This window comes from Macaca mulatta, chromosome 2 (genome assembly GCF_049350105.2).
Source record: "Macaca mulatta isolate MMU2019108-1 chromosome 2, T2T-MMU8v2.0, whole genome shotgun sequence".
NCBI classification, from domain to species: domain Eukaryota; kingdom Metazoa; phylum Chordata; class Mammalia; order Primates; family Cercopithecidae; genus Macaca; species Macaca mulatta.
In genome coordinates, this window is record NC_133407.1 from 58,239,688 (window position 1) to 58,263,814 (window position 24,127).

A 24,127-nucleotide genomic window follows, 5' to 3' on the forward strand; every position below is an offset into this window, starting at 1 on the left:
GTCTCTCCATTGTATTCCACTTATTAGCAGGAACTACCTTTTCTCCTTGCTTTTCAGCTTTCTCTCCTATGAAAAAGATGGAAAATGTTTTAGTACAAGAGGACCCTCTCAAGCAGTAAATCATTTTGATATTAAAAACAGATAATTGCAAACCCAGTTTTACTTCAGTATGAGTTCCGCAGGGAGTGTGAGTGTGTGTGTGTGTGTGTGTGTGTGGTCTGTAATTACATGTGATTCAAAAGAGGAAAGGGATCAGTATTAAAGGTACTTGTATACTAGAAGCAAAAAAAAAAAAAAAAAAGGAAGTTTAGTTCCTCTGAGCTCCTTGTTAATTATAGCTGCTAAAGGTAGCTTTTACAAAGAAACTGCCTTTGTGCCAAAAGTATTTATTTCCTTGTTTGTATTTATCTCTTTGAGGAGGAATCACTGTTTCTTGAGTGAAAGCGGTGCTCTGCTTGCCTGCATTAAACTGATGAGGGTCCAGGCGCATGATGGATGATTTCAGTAGGTAGAGCAGACACATTTTAGTTTCTTTCTCTCTTTCTCACTCCCCACACTCAACCTCCGATGTACACACGTTACAAGATTCCCTGGAGTAAGGAGGTGGGAGCGGAGAGTTTCAGTACAGATCTTGACATCAGAGTACTCTGACCAAGAAAAAGAAAGAAAGAGGGAAGCGAGGTGGAGAAAGCAGGAGCAAGGAAAGAAAGAAGGAAAAGCGGAGGGACAGTAAGAAAAAAGAAAACGAAGGAGGGAGGGAGGGAGGAAATTTAAGTGAAGAAGGAAGGAAGCTTGGATTCAGGGAGGAAAGGGAGCGAGAAAGAGAGCGAAAGAAGAGCGTGAGAAGAGCCAAGCATTACAGTCTCCGGTCCACAGGAGAGAGATGGAGCCCTCATCCGCACTAGAGAATCCCAAAGAGCCAGTGTATTGTTTTCTTGAAAGCCCCGAAGCTAAGCAACTCCGAAAATGTTTAGCAAAGCCCTTTTGGGAATGGTGAGATGAGGGGTGGGGAGGATAGGACATTCTCATTGCCACCGCCCGCCCCCCCCCCCCCACCCGTCTCCCCTGCCCCCTCACATGAAGTGACTGGATTTGGGAGACCTAGCGGAAACCTTCAGGTCACCCAGGGAACTGCTCCTCTCGCTGGTCCTGCAGCGGCGAGGCGGGGGGGCGGGTGGCGGGGGGCGGGGGGGCCGTGAGAGCGCCGAGACGCGCGGGGCGCGGAGATGTGCAAGTGGCGAAGCTTGACCGAGCGCAGACTGGAGCAGCCGCCTAACTCCTGGCGCGGGATTTACTGAGAGGTCACGGTGAGTCTCTGCGGGTGCGGGTAGGAGGGATGCCCAGGTGCCTCGACGCCCCCCGGCCCGGGAGGAGGCGGGTCCGGAACCTCCCCCTAGTCCGGCCTCACCCCGGAGCCCGCGCGCCTTGGGCGGATGCACCGACTGAGCGGCGCTCGGCTGGGCTCCCAGCCCGCCACTGCCACCCGGCCCCGCGCGCTCATTGGTCGGGATGTGTCGGCTCAGCAGCCTCCAACTTCTCCCGAATCCCACTGGTGAGTCCCAGGAGAGCGAGCTGAGGGAGAAAGGTCCAAAGGGCGCGAGCGCCCAGGGCGCTGGGAGCCCGTGGGACGGGCACGGGGAGGGCAGAGCCAGCCCAGAGGAGCTGCTGCCGGGAGGTGCGCTGAGCAGGGTCCGCAGCGAAGGTCCGGCGCGATCCGAGCGCCCAGGACCCTGCGGCGGTGGAGGAGGCGTGCCCTGGGAAGGAGCCGCTACTGGGACCTGAAGAGTGAGGGGAGGGAGAGGGGCCCGGAGGTTGACCTGGAGGAGGGCTCTGGAAGTCACGTCAGGTTGGCTCTTCAGGTTCATTTCCATAGTTCCCTGCGGCCTCTGCCTCGGGGAGTTATGTTTGGTTACCGAGATCCGCGCTACCAGATTGCACCGGGGCTGATTTGGGGGCTGGGAATTTGCCATTCTGCTGTACAGACACTGATTTTTTTTTTAAAGCAAGGTTTGTTTTCATTATGGTTTCTGTCGGATTTTCTCATTTGTAACTCACTTTTCTATTTTTACTTTTCTTAACCGGAAGATCTTTTCATTATCCCACCTCTTCATCTTGCTTTTAACCTGATTTCCTATTATATAATTTATGCTTAAATCTCACAAGGGTTGGTCGGTGCGGGGTTGGGGTGTCCTTTTGTAGATGAAAGTTTAAGACTTCTTACTTAACTGGTTTCAATCTATTTGTATTGTTTCAAAATAAGGGTAATTGCAACCAAATATCCCTCTTTAGCCTCTTGATCAAGTCGATTCCTCCCCCATATATGATTCGAATTACAATTTTATTAAACTGAAAACTAGTACCTGACTTGCAGGGTCAGCATTGGAAACTGCTTATCGGCAAATCGACTGTATGAAGGCGTGTAACTTCATTCCCTGCCATTTTTGTGGGTTCCAGCACTTTAAAAAATTGGTAATTTCTTGGACTTAACGCTGTGTCTTTGGTTGTAGAGCAGCACTAACCAGGAGAGTAACATGGTTGGCACTTTGTGTCCAGAACTCCGTATTTCAGGCTGGGAAACACCTAATTAATGTCTGGGAAACAAGAAGATGATTTATCCTGAGTACCTCTGTCCTAAGCTTCTGCAGACACAGTCTAAATATGCACACTGTTTCTCCTTCTTCCTGTGCCTCAGTTTCCATAATACAAACTGTAATTGCAAAGCACAGCTTCAGGAACCTGCAGATATAAGTTAATGTTATAATGTGCTATGAAGATGAAAATTGCTTAGCTAAGTCTAAGTCTGTAAGTCTATGAGATTTCCTTTTTAACAAATCAGTTATTCAGGTTTCCTGCTTTGACTATCTGATATAGTTATGCTTATGCTCAACTGGTATAAGAATTGCTGCTTTACATTGCTTTGAAATTCAGCTTACACTTAAAATAGTAATTTATTCTCTTGGTAATGTCGAGCTGAAGTTTGCAGGTTCTTGTTATCTTAAACTTTTTATTTAACACATCTTCAGTTGAAGTGAAATATTTCAAGAATACAGGTATGCTTTTGCATACCCTGCTTTATATGGGACTACAAGCATCAACTTTGTTGTTGTTGTTGTTGTTGTTTTTTTAATTCTTTTGTTCACTTGTCCCCCTCACTCTTCTCTTAAATGGGATTGGGTGCGGTTAAGTTGGATATTCAGGTATCTGGGAGTTAGTCATATGTTCCACAGTGAGATTCCAGATACTGTCCCCTGATTTCTTAAAGAAAAATAGTGAACCTTCCAGAATTAACTGGAAATGAATGACAAAGTTAATTAGGAGATTAAACTTGCATTATTTCTGCCTGCGCTCAATGCTTTTGAAAAAACGCTACTAAGACCAAAAGACTTCCTTTAAGAATTTACAGAACATTTACAAGAGGGGGAGATGGAGGAACACCTTGTAGATTATTCAAAGATTATATTGTTTTGATGCAGCTTCTCTCACTGTCTTCATTTCTCTGTAACTGTTTCTGCAAACTTAGGTGCTGAACCATTAAGAGCCCAGCTGCTTCAGTACGCAGTCTTAAAGGTAAGGAGAAGCCAAGGGAAAGTAACTTACAGAAACAAATGCTTATCCACTAGCTTTACTACACCACAAGGCATGGAGTTGCCACAGAGCACCTGTAATTTAGCCCTGAGGCTGCCCTGGTTCACCTCTTCACTTTACAGGGACACAGACTGCCATTTCTAAGGAAGAACTAAAAACACAAACAACAAAAAACGTCATTTTGTACCAATAAAACATTTCTCTACATTGCCTTCTGAAATATACAGGGGGAACAATATTCAGGAAAGGGAAATACTTTAGCAAATGTGCTTAATATTCAGATGTTCTTTAGGACAGTCATGAAACATGGGGAGACTGGGAGACTTATTATTGTTTACCTCTCTGTAAGGTGTCCAAAGTATTATTAAATTTGTTCCCATCTTTTCTTTGCCCAACCAATACACTATTAAAATAGGACTACAATCAATGCAATTCCATATCATAACCCCAGGGGTGGTGAGACTAAGCCAGCATGCCTTACATAACCATTAAGTAAGACATTTTAACATTCAGATACATTACATTCCCCTTTTATTGAGCAGACACAGTTTTCATTGTCTAATAAAATATTTTTATTTGATAGTCTGTCCTTGCTTATAGCCTCATGTAATCAAGGGGACAGCATGCTTAAGACTTTGTATCCAGAACCTTAAGGTCTAGTTGTGGTTCGCTTATGAATAATTCACTGGGAAGGGTAATTTCTAGTTTTCTGCTGGGTCTCCCCACCACACTTCAAATGTGAAATATGTTTCTTCTTTCTCCTATGCGTCAGTTTCCACAAAACACACCCTTAGAGAATTGTGCGTATTCAACAAAGATCTTTAACTATAAGAGCATTTCTGAGCCGTCCCTGCATCCAGGGACCAAATTCTCAGAGCAGTTTGTATTGAGCTATAAACAGCTAATCTGTCAGTTTAAGATGTTCTTTTATACAGTCATGAAGCAAAATGGAAATTGTGTGTTCTAATCCTTGGAGACGGACTGATAAACTGTCACTAGGCCCTTGATAAAGTTTAATATTTAGGCTTATACCCCCTTAATTTTCCCCCTAAATTTCTACAATAAGATCTAAATTAGCTTTTACTGCATGATGATACGCTTTATTTTGAACAATGACCGAGTGTGTTCTTTCCAAAGAATATTGACTAGTTGTGTAGTCTTAAACACGTTGTCTGACTTCTCTGTGCCCCAGTTTCCCAATTCTTTATTCTCTTCTGTGGCAGTGTCCACTTTATGGTTTAAAGTTGTTAACACATCTCCAGTTGAGGTGAAAGATTTTAAGAATACAGGTATGTTTTTGCATACCCTGCTTTACACAGGACTACAAGTATCAACTTGGTAACTTTTTGTATTATTTTGTTTACTTGTCCCCTTTACTCCCCTCTTAAATGGGATTGGGTGTGGTTAAGCTGGATATTCAGGTATCTTTTGGTACAGTGAGTGTCCATTTTCAGAATGTTGTCTAACCAGTTAATAGATACCAGTATCAGTAGTAGTAGTAATTTTGAACTGTAAAAATAAAAGTTGTCTTTATGACTAAAATAAACTACCTCATGTGTTCATTCCTTTTGGTGTTTATCTATATTAATATTTCAAATTATTGCTTAGTCAAAACCTCAAGGTATTAGTCATTGGTTTTTGAGCTTATAAAGGAAGCCACTGGAGCAAGATATAAAATTAACTTTGATGTTAGTCCAGAGTTCAAAAGGGTAAGTTTAAAACTTTCTTAATGGTGGTATAGCAATTATTTGCTTATAAACTGCTGAATTAATCCTACTTGAGTATTTAACCAAGTCTTACTGTCTAATTTTGCTGAGATTTTCAGTGATACATCAAAACAAAACAAAACAACAGCAACAAAAAACAAAAAGTTGTGACTGAGACCTGTCAAATTCATTTGACTCTATAATCTTTGCATTCAGCAACAAAATTTTGACTTCTCAACAGCAAAAACATATTTCTATTTTAAAATGACTGAACCTTTTACTTTTATCCAGTCACATTACGCATTTGGACATTTTCTTTTTTATCATTAGCATTTTCATTTTTTGCAGATTTTAGGTGATGGGCAGATCAGAAAGTCAGATGGATATAACTGATATCAACACTCCAAAGCCAAAGAAGAAACAGCGATGGACTCCGCTAGAGATCAGCCTCTCGGTCCTTGTCCTGCTCCTCACCATCATAGCTGTGACAATGATCGCGCTCTATGCAACCTACGATGGTGAGTTACTCCCACACCTGTGCATCCATAAATGCAAAAGAGAAGGAAATCTTCCTCCATGCTTTTACTGTCTATCTAACAAATGTGTTAGGGATAGAGGCACTTAAAGACTGACAAAGAGATTCATTTAAAAAATGTAACATCCGTATGTCAAAACAATTAACTTTGAAGTACAGTGCCTTTTATGTTTGAGCTAAGTTATTAATTGCAAGTATATTTAGTGTGCTCATGCTTACTTATGAGGAATCTCAAATATGGTTTTATTTGATTAAAATATACACAATTTTATGGCCAGCTTTAGTAATAGTCATTAGTCAGTTTTTGTTGTGTCATTGAAATTCTAAAGGGCTTCACAGGAATTTAACAAATTTAATTTGAGTCTTGGAAGTTTTTCAAAACTAGGATTAAAAAAGATTGATTTTTAATGGTTAAAAAAATGATTACCAAGCAAAAACAACTGATTATTTCAATGTAATAGGCCTAGAGCTTAGTTGGTAGAGAAGATATAATAACACATTTTTCTTCATAATCAAAATTTTAAATTTAGATTTTACCTATTTTATTTTCTTATATTTTTTCTAACCACTGGCAATGATATATAATGCTCAGTTTTTAGTTCTTGCTTTAAGAAATTGCTTATTTAATCGACAGTTTTTAAAAGAACAAAAGAAAAACAAATTTAAAAATGTGCGTTGCCAGTATTTATGCATATTCTCTCCTTTTTCTAGATGGTATTTGCAAGTCATCAGATTGCATAAAATCAGGTAAGAAATGGTTTTTACATGTAATAGTTACACAACTGATGTATAATATTGAAAATTAAATGCTAATCTTAGTTTGCTTTGTTTACACTTTTATTCATTATAGATCAATTATTTGTGTGTCTGGCTCTATAATCAAGGGAAATAAAATTATATTTAAGTAATAGATTAATTAACTTGTCTACTGTGAAAAATATGTTACTATTGGCAGCCCTGGGCTGTATAGCAGGGCAATAGAAAACTATTTCTCTATTTGTATGGAGCTTGCCATGCAGTTGAAGAAAGAAAATGAGCACATATGAAATGGTAAGCATTGTATCATTGTGTTAAATTTCTCAATGCACCTCACTAGGTGGGTGAGAAGAAGGGAGTGAGATGTAGCATGTAAATCTAGATGGAGAAGTTAAAATTTGGGAAGAAACTTCTTTTTTTTTTAGACAGGGTCTCACTCTGTCGCCCAGGCTGGAGTGCAGTGATGTGATCTCAGCTCACTGCAACCTCTGCCTGCCAGGTTCAAGGGATTCTCCTGCTTCAGCCTCCCGAGTAGCTGGGACTACAGGTGCCCACCACCACGCCTGGCTAATTTTTGTATTTTTAGTAGAGACGGGGTTTCACCATATTGGTCAGGCTGGTCTCGAACTCCTGACCTCAGGTGATCTGCCTGCCTCGGCCTCCCAAAATGCTGGGATTACAGGCATGAGCCACTGCAGCCAGCCTTAAATTTGGGAAGAACCTTGAAGTAGGGCTGGAATTTAGATGTGGCAGTGCAGAAGAGGGAATTCCAAACACAACAGAAATAAACTATGTTATTGAGAAGTAGTAAAAATGTACGCTTGATAGAAGGGCACATTGTGGAGAACCTTGAAAATCCATGTTTAGCCTTCATATTGTAATACAGGAGAAACAGATATTTTTGAACAGAGGAGTGACCAGGCCAAAGGTGAAGGATGATTCCGGGAATGTGAGGTTGGATGGATTGAGTGAAAAGGAGGGCAGGCAGGTGGGGGCTGCGTCTGTACTCCAAGTGTAAGCTAAAGAGGTTGGCCTGTGGTGAGATAAGAGTGCTATTGAGATAATACAGAGGGAGAATTGGGTGACTTAATAGAACTGACTTGCTAAATAAAATGAATGAGTTGAGAATGATGCCAAGTTTTAAAACCCAAGGGACTGAAGAGAATGGTGGCAGCCCACACAGAAAGAGAGAAGTTATGAGGTGGATGTGGATGTGTTTGGTCTAAGCCATGGGTAACAGCCCCATGAGAATAGACAGCAGGAAGGTAGAGGTGAGGTTCAAGAATTTGGAATATGAATTTGGGATCTGTCAGTTTAAGAGTGATAATGGAAGCCTTGGGAGTATTTGAGTTCTCAATAGAAGAGAAGAGGTTCAAGGGCTAAACTTAAGACAATATCAGTGATTAGAAGAGAAGAAAAATAAGTCAGAGCAGAAAACAGAGAAGTGTATGGAGCTATATAAATCCCAGCAATTAGAGTGTGGTGAAAATGAAAGTATTTCTTCTTTCATCAAGAAGAAGGAAGGTGGTAGCTGAGGGCAGCACCCTGGGATATGAACATGATGTTTGTGGCCTTTAACAAGAGATTCTAAACCTCCTTTCTAACATCTAAGTGTCTTATAAGAGATAAATAAACTGCCCCAAATAATTTGAACCATTTTCTGCTGGATTTTTTTAAAATTTTATTTATGTATGTTTGTATGTATGTATGTATGTATGTATGTATTTTTTGAGGTAGGGTCTTGCTCTGTCACCCAGGCTGGAGTGTAGTGGTGTGATCACAGCTCACTGTAACTTTGATCTCCTGGGCTCAAGGCATCCTCCCACCTGAGCCTCCTGAGTAGCCGGGACTATAGGCACCTGCCACCATTCCTGGCTACGTTTTTTTTTGTTGTTTTTTTTTTTTAAGTTTTTTTGTAGAGACAGGGTCTCTCTATGTTGCCCAGGCTTGGTTTTGAACTCCTGAGATCAAGCAATCCTCCTACTTGTCTTCCCAAAGTGCTGGGGTTACAGGCATGAGCCACTGCACCCAGCCTTGGATATTCTTTACATGATTTTTTGTTATTCACTGAATTTTGCAAAAGAATGACGGGAAAATATCTGGCAATTCTAGGTTATAGTCTAATGTCCTGAATCTATGCTCTTTGCTTTTTTTTTTTTTTTTTGTATTGTTTTTTGATGTTTTTATTTGCTCTGGGTCACAAGTGCAATGGTCAGACGCCCTGAGATGTGATGTGGGGAGTGTGAGGGAAAGTTGATTTAGATGTTAGCCATTTGCTCCTCAACATGGTACGTTTTTCTCAAAAATAAAGTTTCTTTATTCCCCAGGGAAATGACTGCACAGGTACTTTGGCTGGGGGATCTCCGTGGCCATGTGCGAAAGTCAGCATGTGTCCAAGTTGTCAAAGTTAACATTTACTTCCTCCCCGGATCCTCCTATGCTTCCTCTCTCTACCAGCTACCCTATTACATGCTCAGGCTGTCCTGTTTTGGGAAACTTCCACTTACATATTGACTACTGAGGATTAATTCGTCTGTCTGCAATACACTTGACATGTTTGTCTCTTTGGTATCTTAATGTATAGCTCTCTTCTCTCACTATTTTTCTTTTTTCTCTTCTTTTCCTTGAATTTTATTTTCGAAGAAACTGGATTTTTTGACTAGGTAGGCATGTTTTTATAAACGACAACTGATTTTGCCTCAGAGATCTAGGCAGGTTTTTCTTCCCAAGGAGCAATGTGACATTCAGAATCTGGAATCTTAAATGTGACTTAATGTTTAGAGATATGGTTTTTAAATAGTGTTTGGCAAGTCTCAACTCACTAAAATGTATTTAACCTGTATCCTTTAATTGCAGCTTAGAAATCAAACCAAATATATAATACCTTGCAGAATGTATTTTGGCAGAGAAATGTAAACAATAGAAATAACTTCAGTGGGAAACAAGGTTGCTGTATAGCTGTGTATTTTTCTTCATTCTGCTCTGTTGGTTCACAAGCCATTAGAATACTTGTTCACACTGGTAGTTACTGTTCTTCCTAGGACAATGAATAAGATGACACACACCCTCATGGATACACTCTTCATACTCAAACACACACACACACACACACACACACACAGAGTCTTCTGCTGGTTAGGAAATCTTTTCTGCCACAGAAAAATACAACTATTTCTTTTAGAAGTCGTTGCAAATTAGGAAAACCCTAGAGGAAATCTTGGACAAAAGCAAGTATTGAAGAAGAATGACAAGAGTAGAATAGGCCGGGCGCGGTGGCTCAAGCCTGTAATCCCAGCACTTTGGGAGGCCGAGATGGGCAGATCACGAGGTCAGGAGATGGAGACCATCCTGGCTAACACAATGAAACCCCGTCTCTACTAAAAATACAAAAAAAGTTAGCCGGGCGTGGTGGCGGCGCCTGTAGTCCCAGCTACTCGGGAGGCTGAGGCAGGAGAATGGCGGGAACCCGGGAGGCGGAGCTTGCAGTGAGCCGAGATCGCGCCACTGCACTCCAGCCTGGGCGACAGAGCAAGACTCCGCCTCAAAACAAAAACAAAAACAAAAAAAGAGTAGAATAGATGGAAAGAAAAAGAAATAAGAAAAGAGAAGGCTGGGCACGATGGCTCACGCCTGTAATCCCAGCACTTTGGGAGGCTGAGGCGGGCAGATCACCTGAGGTTGGGAGTTCAAGACCAGCCTGACCAACATGGAGAAATCCCATCTCTACTAAAAATACAAAATTAGCCGGCTGTGGTGGTACATGCCTGTAACCAAAGCTATTCAGGAGGCTGAGGCAGGAGAATCACTTGAACCCGGGAGACAGAGGTTGCAGTGAGCCAAGATAGCACCATTGCACCATAGCCTGGGCAACAAGAGTGAAACTCCATTTGAAAAAAAAAAAAAAAAAGAAAGAAATATGAAAAGAGAGATGTTGAAAAAAATATAAAATATCTTACCAGCAAGTCTATAGGTCACTTTAAGAGAGTAGGGGGTTCAAACCTGAGCTCAGAAATTCTTGAGAATGGGAAAACGAAGTATTGACACTCAGGGTGCTTACATTATGTGAAAGATGGCCCCAACTTGAACCTTTCTCCCAGTGGAAAGGAATGTCACAGCAAATGGACTTTTCTCTTTGATCCTTTGAAGTCAAGTAATAGAAGTCAAGCCGTACCAAGACAGAAGTAAAATATTGCAGAAGGCTGATTCAAATCTGTTTGGTGTTACGTATTATAAATCTGAGCATCTAGGATTTAAATATTTATGATGTACATAAAATGATGTTTATGTATACTTTAAATTAACTTCCCTATATGTGTAATGCTTCAGTATAAAAGATTACACCAGACCTAAAGTAAAACAAATACCATTTAAGAAATAACATCTTAAGGCGGAGATCAAAATACTTCAAAGTATTATTCATCACTTATTTACCCTTAAGGTTGTCAAAAACTTAGAGTTATAGAACTTGTATGTGATTTTGCAGACTTTTCCATACAAATCTAAATCCTGAAACTGACTTCCATTGTATTGTAACCTTTCTAACTCAGCTTTCAAGGAATCTTATGCTTTAAATCAGGGTTTCTCAACTCACTATTGATATTTTTGTGCTGGAATTATTCTTTGTTGTGGGTGTTATTCTGTGTATTATAGGATATTTAGCAGCATCCCTGGCCTCTACCAACTAGATGTCCAGTAGCAGTCCTCTCCTAGTTGTGACAACCAAAAAATGTCTCTAGCCATTACTAAATGTTCCCTGCAGGCAGCACAGTCACTTGTGACTGGGTATCCCTGGTTTAAATGGTCTCAAGATGTTATCAATGCTTCCCTCTTAATGGTAGGCAGGATAATGGCCTTTCAAAAATATTCACATCCAATGTCAAACTTAATCACATAGTAGCCTCATTCCTACACTAAAAGGCTGCTACAGGGCCAGCAGCCCCCATGAGTTAGTCATCAGTCCTTCCTGTATTTACCTAATTGTGCTGTTTTTCTTCATGGAGGTTTCAAGGTGTTAATAGGCAAGAAGGCAGAGATGCTTTGTTGCAGCCAGGAAAGGCCAACTGTTGCCAAGATACATCACCTAGGGCATCACCATGATGTGGCCCTTGCAGACATTTGCAAGTTTCATTTCAGTTCAAAGGTCATAGCTCAAAGCACACAAATCTGATCATTAAATCAGCATGTGCGTACAGTAGTCTCCCCCTTATCTGTGGTTTCACTTTCCATGGTTTCAGTTACCCAAGGTCAACTACTGTCCAATATATTAAATAGAAAATTCCAGAAACAGACAACTCATATGTCTTAAATCACGCACCATTCTGAGTAGTGTGATGAAAGTCATGAAGGAGCCTTCTCCATTATTATCATATCAACTGTTGCAAGATGATAGTGTTTGTGTTCAAGTAACCCTATTTTACTTAATGACCCCAAACCATAAGAATAGTGATGCTGGAATAGTGTCATAATTGTTCTATTTTTTATTAATTATTGTTATTAATCTCTATGTCTAATTTATAAATTCAACTATATCATAGGTATGTATATAGAAAAAAATATACCATATATAGGGTTCAGTACTGGTTCAGTCCAGTGTCAGGCATCCACTGAGGTCTTGGGGATCCTCAGAGGATAAGAGGGGGACTGCTGTGCATTATCTCACCATACTGAAAATATCTTTCAAGTAACAGAATGCCACCTCTCCTTGTATTAATAATTAAATAATCATCAAAAATTTTCTTGATACGTGCAGAATTAAAATAAAAGGAGTGGACAGTTCTGAGAGGTGTTTCATCCAGGTCTTCATGTTCCACAAGCCTGTCTGTCAAGGCTGCCATCGACAAATGTGCAGTGTACAACCTGCATGACTACACAGGTGGAGGTGGTCCCACTCTCTCTAGTAAACTGTATCGATCACATCTTAACTTGGCTACTCTGGTCTCTGGATAATTTAGGACCACGCTTCTAACAAATGCTTTTGCGGACCCCTCAAATCTCTGTTGTCTTTTTTTTTTTCTTTTGGAGTCTTGCTTTGTCGTCCAGGCTGGAGTGCAGTGGTGCAATCTTGGCTTGCTGCAACCTTTGCCTCCCGGGTTCAAGCAATTCTCCTCCCTCTGGGATTACAGGCGCGTGCCACCATGCCCGGATTTTTGATTTTTTAGTAGAGATGGGGTTTCACCATGTTGGCCAGGCTGGTCTTGAACTCCTGACCTCAAGTGATCCACCCGCCTTGGCCTCCCAAAGTGCTGGAATTACAGGCATGTTGTCATGTAAGGCAATATATTCAGAGGCTCTGGAAATTGGATGATTTAATGATCAGATATGTGTGCTTTGAGCTATGACCTTTGAACTGAAATGAAACTTGCAAATGTCTGCAAGGGCCACATCATGGTGATGCCCTAGGTGATGTATCTTGGCAACAGTTGGCCTTTCCTGGCTGCAACAAAGCATCTCTGCCTTCTTGCCTATTAACACCTTGAAACCTCCATGAAGAAAAACAGCACAATTAGGTAAATACAGGAAGGACTGATGACTAACTCATGGGGGCTGCTGGCCCTGTAGCAGCCTTTTAGTGTAGGAAATGAGGCTACTATGTGATTAAGTTTGAAAAAAATCATTCGTGGAATAAGAAAGCAGCAGACATCTTAGTATGAAGACCACTGAAGCACACCTTTGTTAATTTAAATGTGGCATGTGACAATTTGTTTTGGGTGGCCTCCCTGGCACAATTCTCGTGAAAATGGTATAGGGATATTACCTTACATTTATCCAGTCAAAATTAGCATCTTTCAATCAAATCCTTTCCAAGAAAGGGAATCAATTATATGATAAATATACAAATGTATAACATGTGTTTTTTACTCTCCAGGGAAATTTTAAGGAAGTAGTACATCATCATTTTTTAATGAATGGTCAAGAAATTGAAAACATACATTAGTTGAATTAAGCAGTTGAAGGGAAAGAAAATTAGCAATGCCTGGTAAGCTAGGTGGTACTCCAAAGATTTATTTTATAGCTACGGAAATTATCTACCTGTAAAGGGGGTGAATACAAACTAGCTTAGGTTGGGGTGAGAACCCTGGTTTGACATTTAACATTTTAGAATAAGAGACATAGAAAGATTCCTCTGTAGTTGAAGGATCCTGCTTTGTCCTACTCATAAGCAAATCCCTGGGGTAGCAAGGTGCTTTCTGGTAAACCTTTGATATAATATGAAGCTCAAGTTGATAAAATAGATTAATTGAAGTAAATTGAAAAATACAGAATTTTAAAAACCGTAAGAAGAATGTTGCACAAGCTTTTGAATCCTGTAAATTTTCATTCTTTAAGACCATTCAGAAAAGGAGATTTTGTCGGGGGCCGGTAGTGACTTGTTTTGATCCTATTTCTGAACTGACTGAAAACTAGAATACATTCTTTCTGTTCAAAACATCTTAGAAGGGCCACATATTAGTCAGCCCTTCTCCAGAGAACAGAACCAATGGTCTATATATATAAAGTCTCAAAATCCAAAGGCCCAAGAACCTGGAGTTCTGATGTCTGAGAACAGGAGAAGGTGGATGTCCCAGTTCCAGAAAAAAAACAGAGAATTTCCTCTCCCACTGCCTTTTGTTTTATCTAGGCCTTCAGCAGATTGGATGATGCTCAGCCACAATGGCGGTTGAGTGTGGATCTTCTCTACTCCGTCCACTGATTCAGATGCCACTCTCTTCCATAAACACCTTCACGGATGCACCCAGAAATAATGCTTTAGAAATAATGCTTTATCAGCTATCTGGGTATCTCTTAACCTGGTCAAGCTGACACCTAAAATTAACCACCACAGGCTACAATGAAAAAGATAGTTCCAACTGTGAATGAGGATGTGGAGAAACTGAACCATCACTCATTAATGGTGGGAATGTAAATTTTAGTACACCTGGATCAACATGTTAGAAACATTTTGGAAAACAGTTCGACAGTTTTTACAAAATGTTGAATATATACTTTCCAGACAACCCAGCAATTCTAGTCCTAGGTACTACTTAAAGTAAATGAAAACACATATCATCACAAGGACTTCTTTGTGATTGTTCCTTACAGCATTATTTATAAAAGCCAAAATATGGAAACATTCCAAATGTGTATAAACAGGTGAATAAACAAAATGCCATATAGCTATGAATTATGATACCACACAGCAATAAAAAGGAGCAAACTACTGTTATGTGCAATGGTATAGATGAACATCAAAAACATGATGCTAAGTGAAATAAGCCAGACACAAACTGCATATTGTAAAATTCAATTTATATGAAATTTCTAGAAGAGGCAATTATAGGGGCAGAAGACAAATATTGATTGCCTGAGGCTGGAGATGAAGCAGGCATTGGCTGCAAATGGGCATAAGGGGACTTCTTGGGGTAATGGAAGTGTTCTAAAATTGGACTGTGACAGATTCTCAGCCTTTTGGCTAAAGATGAAGTGTAAATTGGATTGTGGTGATGGTTGCACAACTATATAAATTTACCGAAAATTAATCAGGTGAACTTTATGGTATACCAATTAATAACACAAAGCTGTTAAAAAAAAAAAAAAGCTGCCAGGCGCGGTGGCTCACGCCTGTAATCCCAGCACTTTGGGAGGCCGAGGCGGGCGGATCACAAGGTCAGGAGATCGAGACCACGGTGAAACCCCGTCTTTACTAAAAATACAAAAAATTAGCCAGGCGCGGTGGCGGGTGCCTACAGTCCCAGCTACTCGGGAGGCTGAGGCAGGAGAATGGCGGGAACCTGGGAGGTGGAGCTTGCAGTGAGCCGAGATCACGCCACTGCACTCCAGCCAGGGGGACAGAGCGAGACTCCGCCTCAAAAAAAAAAAAAAAAAAAAAAAAGCAAACAAAAATTTACCTTCATTCTTTCCCCTATCTCGCCAATGTCCATTTTTACATAGTTATCTCATGTTTTGATCTTATGCTTGCTATTGTATGTTGAGTCCATTGAGCTCCATTTTTGCAGTTTAAATGATTATATGTAGTTTTCAATGTCTACTAAATCTTCCCTAAATAAACTCAAGCTTTTTAGTTTAAGTGAACCTCTATTATTTGATTATATTAGCATTATATTGATGAAAAGTCTCTGGAAATAGTAAATCAATTGGGAAGTTAAAAATTATTTCAGGATTAGGAGTTGGAAGCCCTGTTTTTACCCCCTGGGGTTTCATTTACAGAGGAAGTCAAAGACATATATGTCCAGGTGTACCAGCCATCTGGATCAAAGCCAGACCACTTGGTCTACCACAGAGCAGTTAGCAGTTCCTGCTTCTGGAAAAATGTGTTAGTTTTTCACACGGGTGCTGTGAGATGTTTCCCTTTCACCTTAACTGATAGAAAGCCAAGAACCAAGACAGGCGCGGTGGCTCATATCTATAATCCCAGCACTTTGGGAGGCTGAGGCAGGTGACACACGAGGTCAAGAGTTCACGACCAGCCTGGCCAAGATGGTGAAACCCTGTCTCTACTAAAAATACGAAAATTAGTTGGGCGTGGTGGCAGGCGCCTGTAATTCCAGCTACTCAGGAGGCTGAGGCACAAGAATTGCTTGAACCCGGGGGGCGGAGTTTTCAGTGAGCTGAAATCTTGCCACTGCATTCCAGCCTGGGTGACAGAGTGAGACTCTGTCTCAAAAAAAAAGAAAGTCAAGAGCCAAATTTGAATTTAACTTGAAATATAGGACTTCTTTGTATAAACTTGCTTCATCAGCTTTATTCCTGTTCCTCTTTTCTTTCTCATACAATATATATTAGTTTATTTTATGGATCCCTCTAAAGCCACTTTGAATTATTTTAGGAAGAATGTAGGTTAATAATTAGATGAATAGAATATAAATTCCAGCAACAGATATGTGCAGGAGAAGGGCTGTTAAATTATAAACTTTATTTCAAAGAGATGCAAGTGCTATGAGTAACTGAGGTACAATTTTTAGAAGCTTACTGCTTCTTTTTCCACTAAGCCAACTTTTAGCATGGGAGATCTGGGATGTAAGTTTTGGCCCCATCCTGTGTTATTGGTATGTGATCCTAATTAAGTCAGTTCAGCTTTCTGCATTTCATTTTCGTTATCTACAAAATTGGAATTAAAAGTGTCTCCTTTTACAGGGAAACAGCAAAGACTAACGACAGCCTATTTCATGTTACACGTCCTTCAGGGAGATACACCATAGGTATAATTCACAGATATGATTCATATAACATCTTAGTTCATGAAAATTACAAATACACTATTTAAAATTTTTTTATTGAGAATCAAATAAAAATCAAATCAAAAGCCAGTATATTTTTAAAAAGGAAGTTGTAGCCAGAGAGAGTGAGAAAGAAAGAGAGAATGCGGTACATTTTACATATTCTCAAATAAAAATGTGTCATCCTTTATTAACATTTTCTTTGATTGCTGTGCTCTGTCTTAGCATGGGGGTGACAGTTCAGGCTTTGAATCAATTAGAGTGAGCACGATCAGAAACGAACACTTGAATCTGTGTTTCCTGTAAAGAAAAACGTACCAACAGGGACACCTTAGTTTGCAAACCTAGCTAATCTGCACTCACCCTTGCCATTACCCCTTTTCTCACCTCTGATTAATCCCTAAAAGTAAATAAGTCAGAGGCCTGCATCAGGAGAATGATTAGATCCTTGGTATTCAATGCGTGGTCCGTGGACCAACAACAGCAGCAGCTGCTGAGAATGTGCAAAAATGCAGAGTCTCAGGCCCCGCCTCAGACCTACTGAATGTGCAGCTGCACTTTCAGTAGCCTCTTCAGGTGATCTGTTTGCACAATAAAGTTGAGAAGCACTGAAGAATCGTGATTTTCATATATGGCTGCTTATTACAATGATTTGGGAAGCTTTTGAAACGTACCCATACTACTAAACTTTCTATTCTTCCTGGGCACACAAAATTTCCATTTCTTCAGTGGAGTAGTTTCTGTTATGTGTTAGGAGGAAAAGCAATTTAAGTAAATGAATAGATGTTAAGGGATATAGGAATTGCCTGGATATTTGCATTTTTTAAAAGAAGGTACATATTGACCAACTGATTGCTTTAACAGGTTCAATTTCAGACTGTGTGCTCAGTGAAGACTTTAAGTTAGAGAGGAGAGACATCGAGCCTGATTTTCTGCTAATCATAGACAAGCTGAACCTGGAATGCCTTCCTAAATTTCCCCAGTGTGATGCAGGCATGATATTTCTGTAGAGACAGTAGAACAACTTTTTCCTCTTCCATTCATTTATTCATTTATCTATTCATTAGTTAATTAATTGTATTTTTTAAATTTTATTTTTCATTGTTTTTTAGAGGCAAGGTCTCCTTGTGTTGCCCAGGCTGACCTCAAGCTCCTGGGCTCGAGCAATCCACACGCCTCAGCCTCCCCAAGCAGCTGGGACTACAGGCACATGCCACCATACCTGGCATCCATTTTTTTTTCCCCACAAAAGCATTAATCAAGCACTTTCTAAATATTCAACACTAGACATTGGAAATATGAACTAAAATACCCCCTGCCCTCAGGAAAATGATAATCTGGTCAGTGTGACAGACATAAACAAAATTACCATATTGTTTGATAAGTGCTATGATGGTGATAAGAAGATTTGTGTGCTACAGGTGCTCTGAGAGAGGAGCACTTAACCAGAGTGGGTCTGGGAGTGGGCAGCTAAAGTGATAGCAATGAGGCCAGGAAAGCAGTCCCACATCACCCACTAAGTTCTGAAGAGCTAGATTGCCCAACCAATGGGAGCAGGGGAGAGCATGTGCATAGGCTGTATGCAAGATGGAGGCAAGAGCTCAGGGAGTTTAGGACCTACTAGTGGTTCATGATGGCTGGGATGTAGAAGCTAGCAAGACATGATACTAGAGAAGTAACCAGGGCCCAGGTCACAAAGGGTCTTATATGCCATGATAAATGGGTTACATTATCTCCTGACGTTTATAGAAAATGAATAAAATTAAAATGCCACAGAGGGCATCTACGGGATTTTAAATAGGGGTGTGGCATTGTCAAGCAAGATTGGCTGCTATCTATCTCACGCCGGGTAAAGTGGAGGCAAAGATTTACCCAAACAAGGGAATAACATTTCAGTGGCCCTGGTGTGTGAGAGAGCTTGGCAAGATTGAGAAACTGAAAGAATATCTGTAAGGCTGTCATAGAGGGTGTGTATGAAGATATGAGAGTGAAGGCAAGAAGAAGTGTTCACTGTTGGCAAAAGAAATAAGCAGGAGTTGAATTTTGTAGTCTGTGTTAAAGTGAATGCACTTCCTTCTAGTAGCCCTGGGAAGTCACAGAAGGAAGGGTTTTAAATGATGCATGACTTTGTCAGAATTATTGAGAAAGATCACTGACTAAAAATAAAGAATGGCTCTGGGCAGGAAATTGGGCTACTGCACTTATTTGGATGAGTATTATGGTTGCCTGGATTTGAATGGCAACAGTTTTTGTTGTTGTCGCTTGCTGTTGTTTGTTTGTTTCGAGACAGGGTCTCACTTTGTCAGCCAGGCTGGAGTTCAGTGGCTCAATCACAGCTCACTGCAGCCTCAGCTTCCCCAGACTCAGGTGATCCTCCCACCTCAGCCTCCTGAGTAGCTAGGATTATAGGCACGCACCACCATACCCCGTAAGTATTGTAATTTTCTGTAGACATGGGGTTTCACCATGTTGCCCAGGCTGAGAAATGGATAGATTTGAGAAGTATTTACTGGGAAGTAGAATTCATAAGGCACAGTGTTTCTGTAAGTAGGTGAGGTTGTGAAGGGGAAGTGAGGAAAAGGTAACTCAAGTTTCTGGCTTGGTAAATCGGGTGATAAGTCAGCCATTCACCAAGCTAGGGAACACTGAAGCAGAGCTTATTGGGTAATAGACTGGGACCAATGCAGTGAAGAGTTCACTTTGAGATAGTTTAAACTTGAGATACTGTACATATTCGATGTGGTAGAGTTCAGGGAAAATAGTGTTGGAAATAAAGATTCAGGGGTTATCAGCATGTGGATGATACAGTTGAGATTTCCTAGGGAGGAAATGGAGAAGAGAACCCATAATTGCATCACATAAAGCAACATTTAAAAATGAGAAGAGGAAGAAACTCCAAAAGAAACTGAGAAGAAGTAATCAGAGAGGTAGAAGGAAAATCAGCAAAGTGTAAAATCACCAAAGCAAATGGAAGAGCAGATGTCAAAAATCAGAGAGTGATCATTGGAATTAAGCACAGCTGAGAGGTTGAGTAGGCTAAATGTTGAAACATAGAGGAAGACATTGAAGATTCAGGTGACGATCAGGTGGAAAATAGATGGATTTTGTCCATGGGGAAGTAAAAGAGGATGTATATCCAGAGAAAAGAATATAGGATAATTCTGAGATAAAGGATGGCCTCCTCCTTCCCCTTTTGTTTAATACTAGGGAGAAAGAAACCAAGATGGCTGAAATGCAAATATGTTTGGAGGCTGGGAGGGACAGGAAGTTGAATGGGTCATGATCCAGTTGCCTCTGTGAAGTAACAAGCAAAAATCTCCCCCTGGGAGTGAGCTGATAGAGAAAGTAAGGAGAGTATGAAGACTGGAAAGGCTCCATGTGAGGAGTGGGCCATGCACACAGAATTGAGGACTCTGTTGAAGTGGAAGGCTATAACATGAAATGGCATTAAACCAGGCAGTTGTGGGGTTTCTCCAGCATCACCGATAATAGCTTCAACAGATATTGTCAGCACTGTTTTAGATGCTGAGGATACCTAGCACCTAAACACAGAGTGAACAACACAATGTCCCTGCTCACAGGAGCTTACAGTAGTAAAGGAGACAGTAAATAAACACACACAGGCATATAAAAACATTATTAGACTAGAATTGGAAGGGAAAAGGAAGGCAGCTGGATCAATTCAGGGTAGGCTCATTTGCAGAGGACAAGGGAATGAAATACTTTGGTGAGATGATGTTTTCAGGGATTGCACCACAGGATGTACTGGATAGAAGATATAAAACAAAGGTAAAGTAAAAACAGAGAGCTGGCCGGGTGCGGTGGCTCACGCCTGTAATCCCAGCACTTTGGGAAGCCAAGGCGGGCGGATCACCAGGTCAGGAGATCAAGACTATCCTGGCTAACATGGTGAAACCCTGTCTCCTAAAAATACAAAAAAATTAGCTGGGTGTGGTGGCACCCGCTTGTAGTCCCAGCTACTCGGGAGGCTGAGGCAGGAGAATCGCTTGAACCCAGGAGGCGGAGGTTGCAATGAGCCAAGATCGCGCCACTGCACTCCAACCTGGGTGGCAGAGTGAGACTCCACCTCAAAAAAAAAAAAAAAAAAAGCACAAAGGAACAAGAAAAAATGGATGGGGTGAGAGTTCTCAGTGAAGTTGAAGAGCAGGTGTAGAGGGAATAAAGAAATGAAAAAAAAAAACAAACAAAAAGCACTTCTAAGAATCAGATGATTCTTATTGGAGATGGGGGTTACTCCTGATGAATGTTTCAGAGGTACAATTGTTCTGGGTGATGAGAGCATTAAGTTGTCGTCATGAAAATGTGTGGACCAATGTGAAGTGAAAGTGAAAGTTAGGAGAGTTCAGATGGTCAAGAAATTCTTAAGCTAGAGTGTAGCAGAGGTTGTCCACAGGGTCTCTGATGTTACATATCAAGATGGTAGAACTTATGTGGAAGGACAGACTGCACAAGGTGCCACAGTCTTAAACAAGCAGAGATGAATGCCTCTGGAGTCAGTAGAAGACAGAGATAAAGTACGTGAGGCTGGGATGATCTGCTGGAAGAAGCCTAAATAAGCAGAGTGGAGAGTAAGGATTTGGCTATCGCACAAAGTTACAGAAAACTAGTTTTGCTTTTCCATGTTGGGACAAGGTGGAGGGATATGCCACCTGATGAGATTAGTTCATATGGGTTAGTATTTTCAGTACATGTGTTGTCATATGTAACTATCACTCAAAAGGGTGAGCAGCAACTAAGAAGAAGAGGTGCTGGAGGGCCACCTGTCTGGCATATAGTGTGGGATTCCATTTGACAGAATTACAAATGAATTCATTTTTACTCGTTTTTATCTTTTCACTATCCTAGATAAAAACTCAAAATGAATCCATGAGTTCTTATCTTAAAACAATATGTTTTGTTTAAACATTTCTCAGCGGTGTAATCTTCTTTTAATCTTCCATTTCTTCAATCCAGAGGAGTTCAACTACAGTGCCTTCACTGTGAAGCTAATGAAAAGGGAGTTGGTCCACTGCATAGACTAGACTAGATGATGGTGAAGTTAAACTGAAGTCACTGAGCAGGTACCCAATAGCCAGCAGTGGATTTGTTTCTCTGCGCTTGATGCTTAAGTAAAAACGAGCAAGCCAAGTATAAAATGGTGGATGTGGCCCAGGCCATATAGTCTAAGGAAGTTTGTTTTGTTAATCAAGGCTTCCCTGAACTTCAAAGAAATTCTTATTTAAGTAACTCCAAATCATTAAAGACTTCTAAGAAGATATATTTGAGGATCCGGTAGTTACTTAAAAATACTCCCAGAAAAGAAAGCTTTTGTTACATTCTTTGGCTTAATTTACTGGAGTAATGAAATTAGCTGAATGAAATTAGGATGTTTCTGATACTTCTGCCAGTTTGACACTAAATGAATTATTTTCAAAACACATGTATGTAGGAATTAATGATATTACTAACTTAGAGGCCAAGAAGCAAAATAGTAATAACTGTGTTTGTGACAGAGAAATAATTTTAATAATGTTTGAATGAATCAAATATACAAATAGTACTGTGATACAATATACACACAATCATTAACTCAACTATGCATTACTCAAAGCACTGTAGATAATAGTCTAGCAAGGATCTGACAATATGTTGAGAAGAAATGATGCAAAGGAAATCTTGAAAGTTGCCTTAAAGAAACTCATATCATGCAAATATGGATCTTCTAATAGCTACTATAAAATAGTAGAACTGAGTGCTGTGGCACACACCTGTAGTCCAACTACTCAGGAGGCTGAGGCAGCAGGATCACTGGAGCCCAGGAGTTGGAGATTAGCCTGGGCAACGTAGCAAGACCCCATCTCCAATCAATCAATCAATCAATCAATCAGTCAGTCAGTCAAGAAGTTAGTAGCAATGGGTGCTATGAAACTTTTTGATGTAGCTTGGATATTTGTCCTCACCTAAATCTCATGCTGAAATAATCCTCAGTGTTGGAGGTGGAGCCTGTGGGAGGTATTTATTATGGGGGCAGATCCCTAATGACTTGGTGCTGTCTTTGCAATAGTGAATGAGTTTTCATGAGATCTGGTTGCTTATAAGTGTGTGGCACCCTCCACCCACTCTCTTCCTCCCATTCTTGCCATGTGAGATGCCTGCTCCTCCTTCACCTTCTCTCATAGGTAAAAGCTCCCCTGAGGCTTCCCAGAAAGGAGATGCTGGTGTTATGCTTCCTGTACAGCCTGTAGAGCCATGAGCCAATTAAACCTCTTTTCTTTATAAATTACTCAGTCTCCATCATTTCTTTATAGCATTGCAAGAACAGCCTAATACACTTTGCATGGTGCATATCAACCATGGTAATAAAGTGAAAACAAAGAAGTGGGAAGCTTTGAAAAGTTGACAAATTGGTTGAGCTCCATATGGAACTCCAGCTGTAGGATCAGTCCCATTCCAGGCCCAGTTGCTCTCTGGGGCCAAGGTCAGTAGCTCAAACATTCCACGTCCAGTCAGCCCTACTCCTGGTGATCTGCCTCTGACCCCAGCTCTAGTAAATGGGTTTCTGCCTTTTCCCTTGGGGATCTCACTCCTGGCTCATTCCCCACTTCTGGAAAATTAGTTTCTTTTTTTCTTTTCTGTCTTCTGGGACTGAAATCTAGCTTAGCTCTTAACCTCATGACCTTTTGCCAGACCGTGGAGAACTGAAGTTTCCTTGGATCAACACACACCATCTGCTGGTTATAGCTCCCTCCTCACAGCTGCCTTGGGTGCCCTCCCTGTGTGGCTTCTTTCTGTTGCTTGTAGCTAGGAACTTCTGTTGATGATCCTTTATAGTCTGGCGAAACCAGGATTCAGTCTCACTGGGCTGGTCAAACCACTTCTACCGGAGCCCAGTTTATGTGAATGATGAATGTTTTACATGGAAAAAATGTTTCTTCATTTACTGAGGAAGAAACAGCTTCACTGATTTTGTATGCCAACACAGACAGCCAAGGATCCTGCTTGTCCTTCACCTATCAGCCATCACACCTATTAATTTTCAAAACCTAGGAGGGGGGGAATTGGTCTTTTGTTTATTTAGTAAAAGAAAATCTAATTATATGTTAAAAGTTGAAAAAACTTTAGGTCCTGCCTATTTGACTTTAAAGTAAGCAATAAAAGTCGTTTTTTATTCGGGGATAGTAGCAGGAAAAAGAAGCTAGTATCAGAATGTTTTAAGATTCTGATACAGTGCATGTGCGGGTTTTACTTTACAAATAGCAGATGGAGATGATTTACTATAAGAAGATGTCATTAATTGAGAATGAAGTATCCTTTTGGAGTGTCCATTATGG

General features: G+C 40.7%; 1 protein-coding gene across 12 annotated transcripts in view; it reads left to right on the forward strand.

Moving 5' to 3' along the window:
* The first annotated feature begins 1,076 nt into the window (after window positions 1–1,076).
* Window positions 1,077–24,127, forward strand: part of MME (membrane metalloendopeptidase) — a 91,305-nt gene continuing 68,254 nt past the window's right edge. Inside the window, exons 1-5 of one of the 12 annotated variants that reach the window (XM_015131746.3) lie at window positions 1,551–2,007; window positions 2,372–2,469; window positions 3,521–3,567; window positions 5,640–5,809; window positions 6,538–6,573. In XM_015131746.3, coding sequence (XP_014987232.1) covers window positions 5,650–5,809; window positions 6,538–6,573 — 196 coding nt within the window. In that variant the 5' untranslated portion in view covers window positions 1,551–2,007; window positions 2,372–2,469; window positions 3,521–3,567; window positions 5,640–5,649. 12 annotated transcript variants of the gene reach the window in all.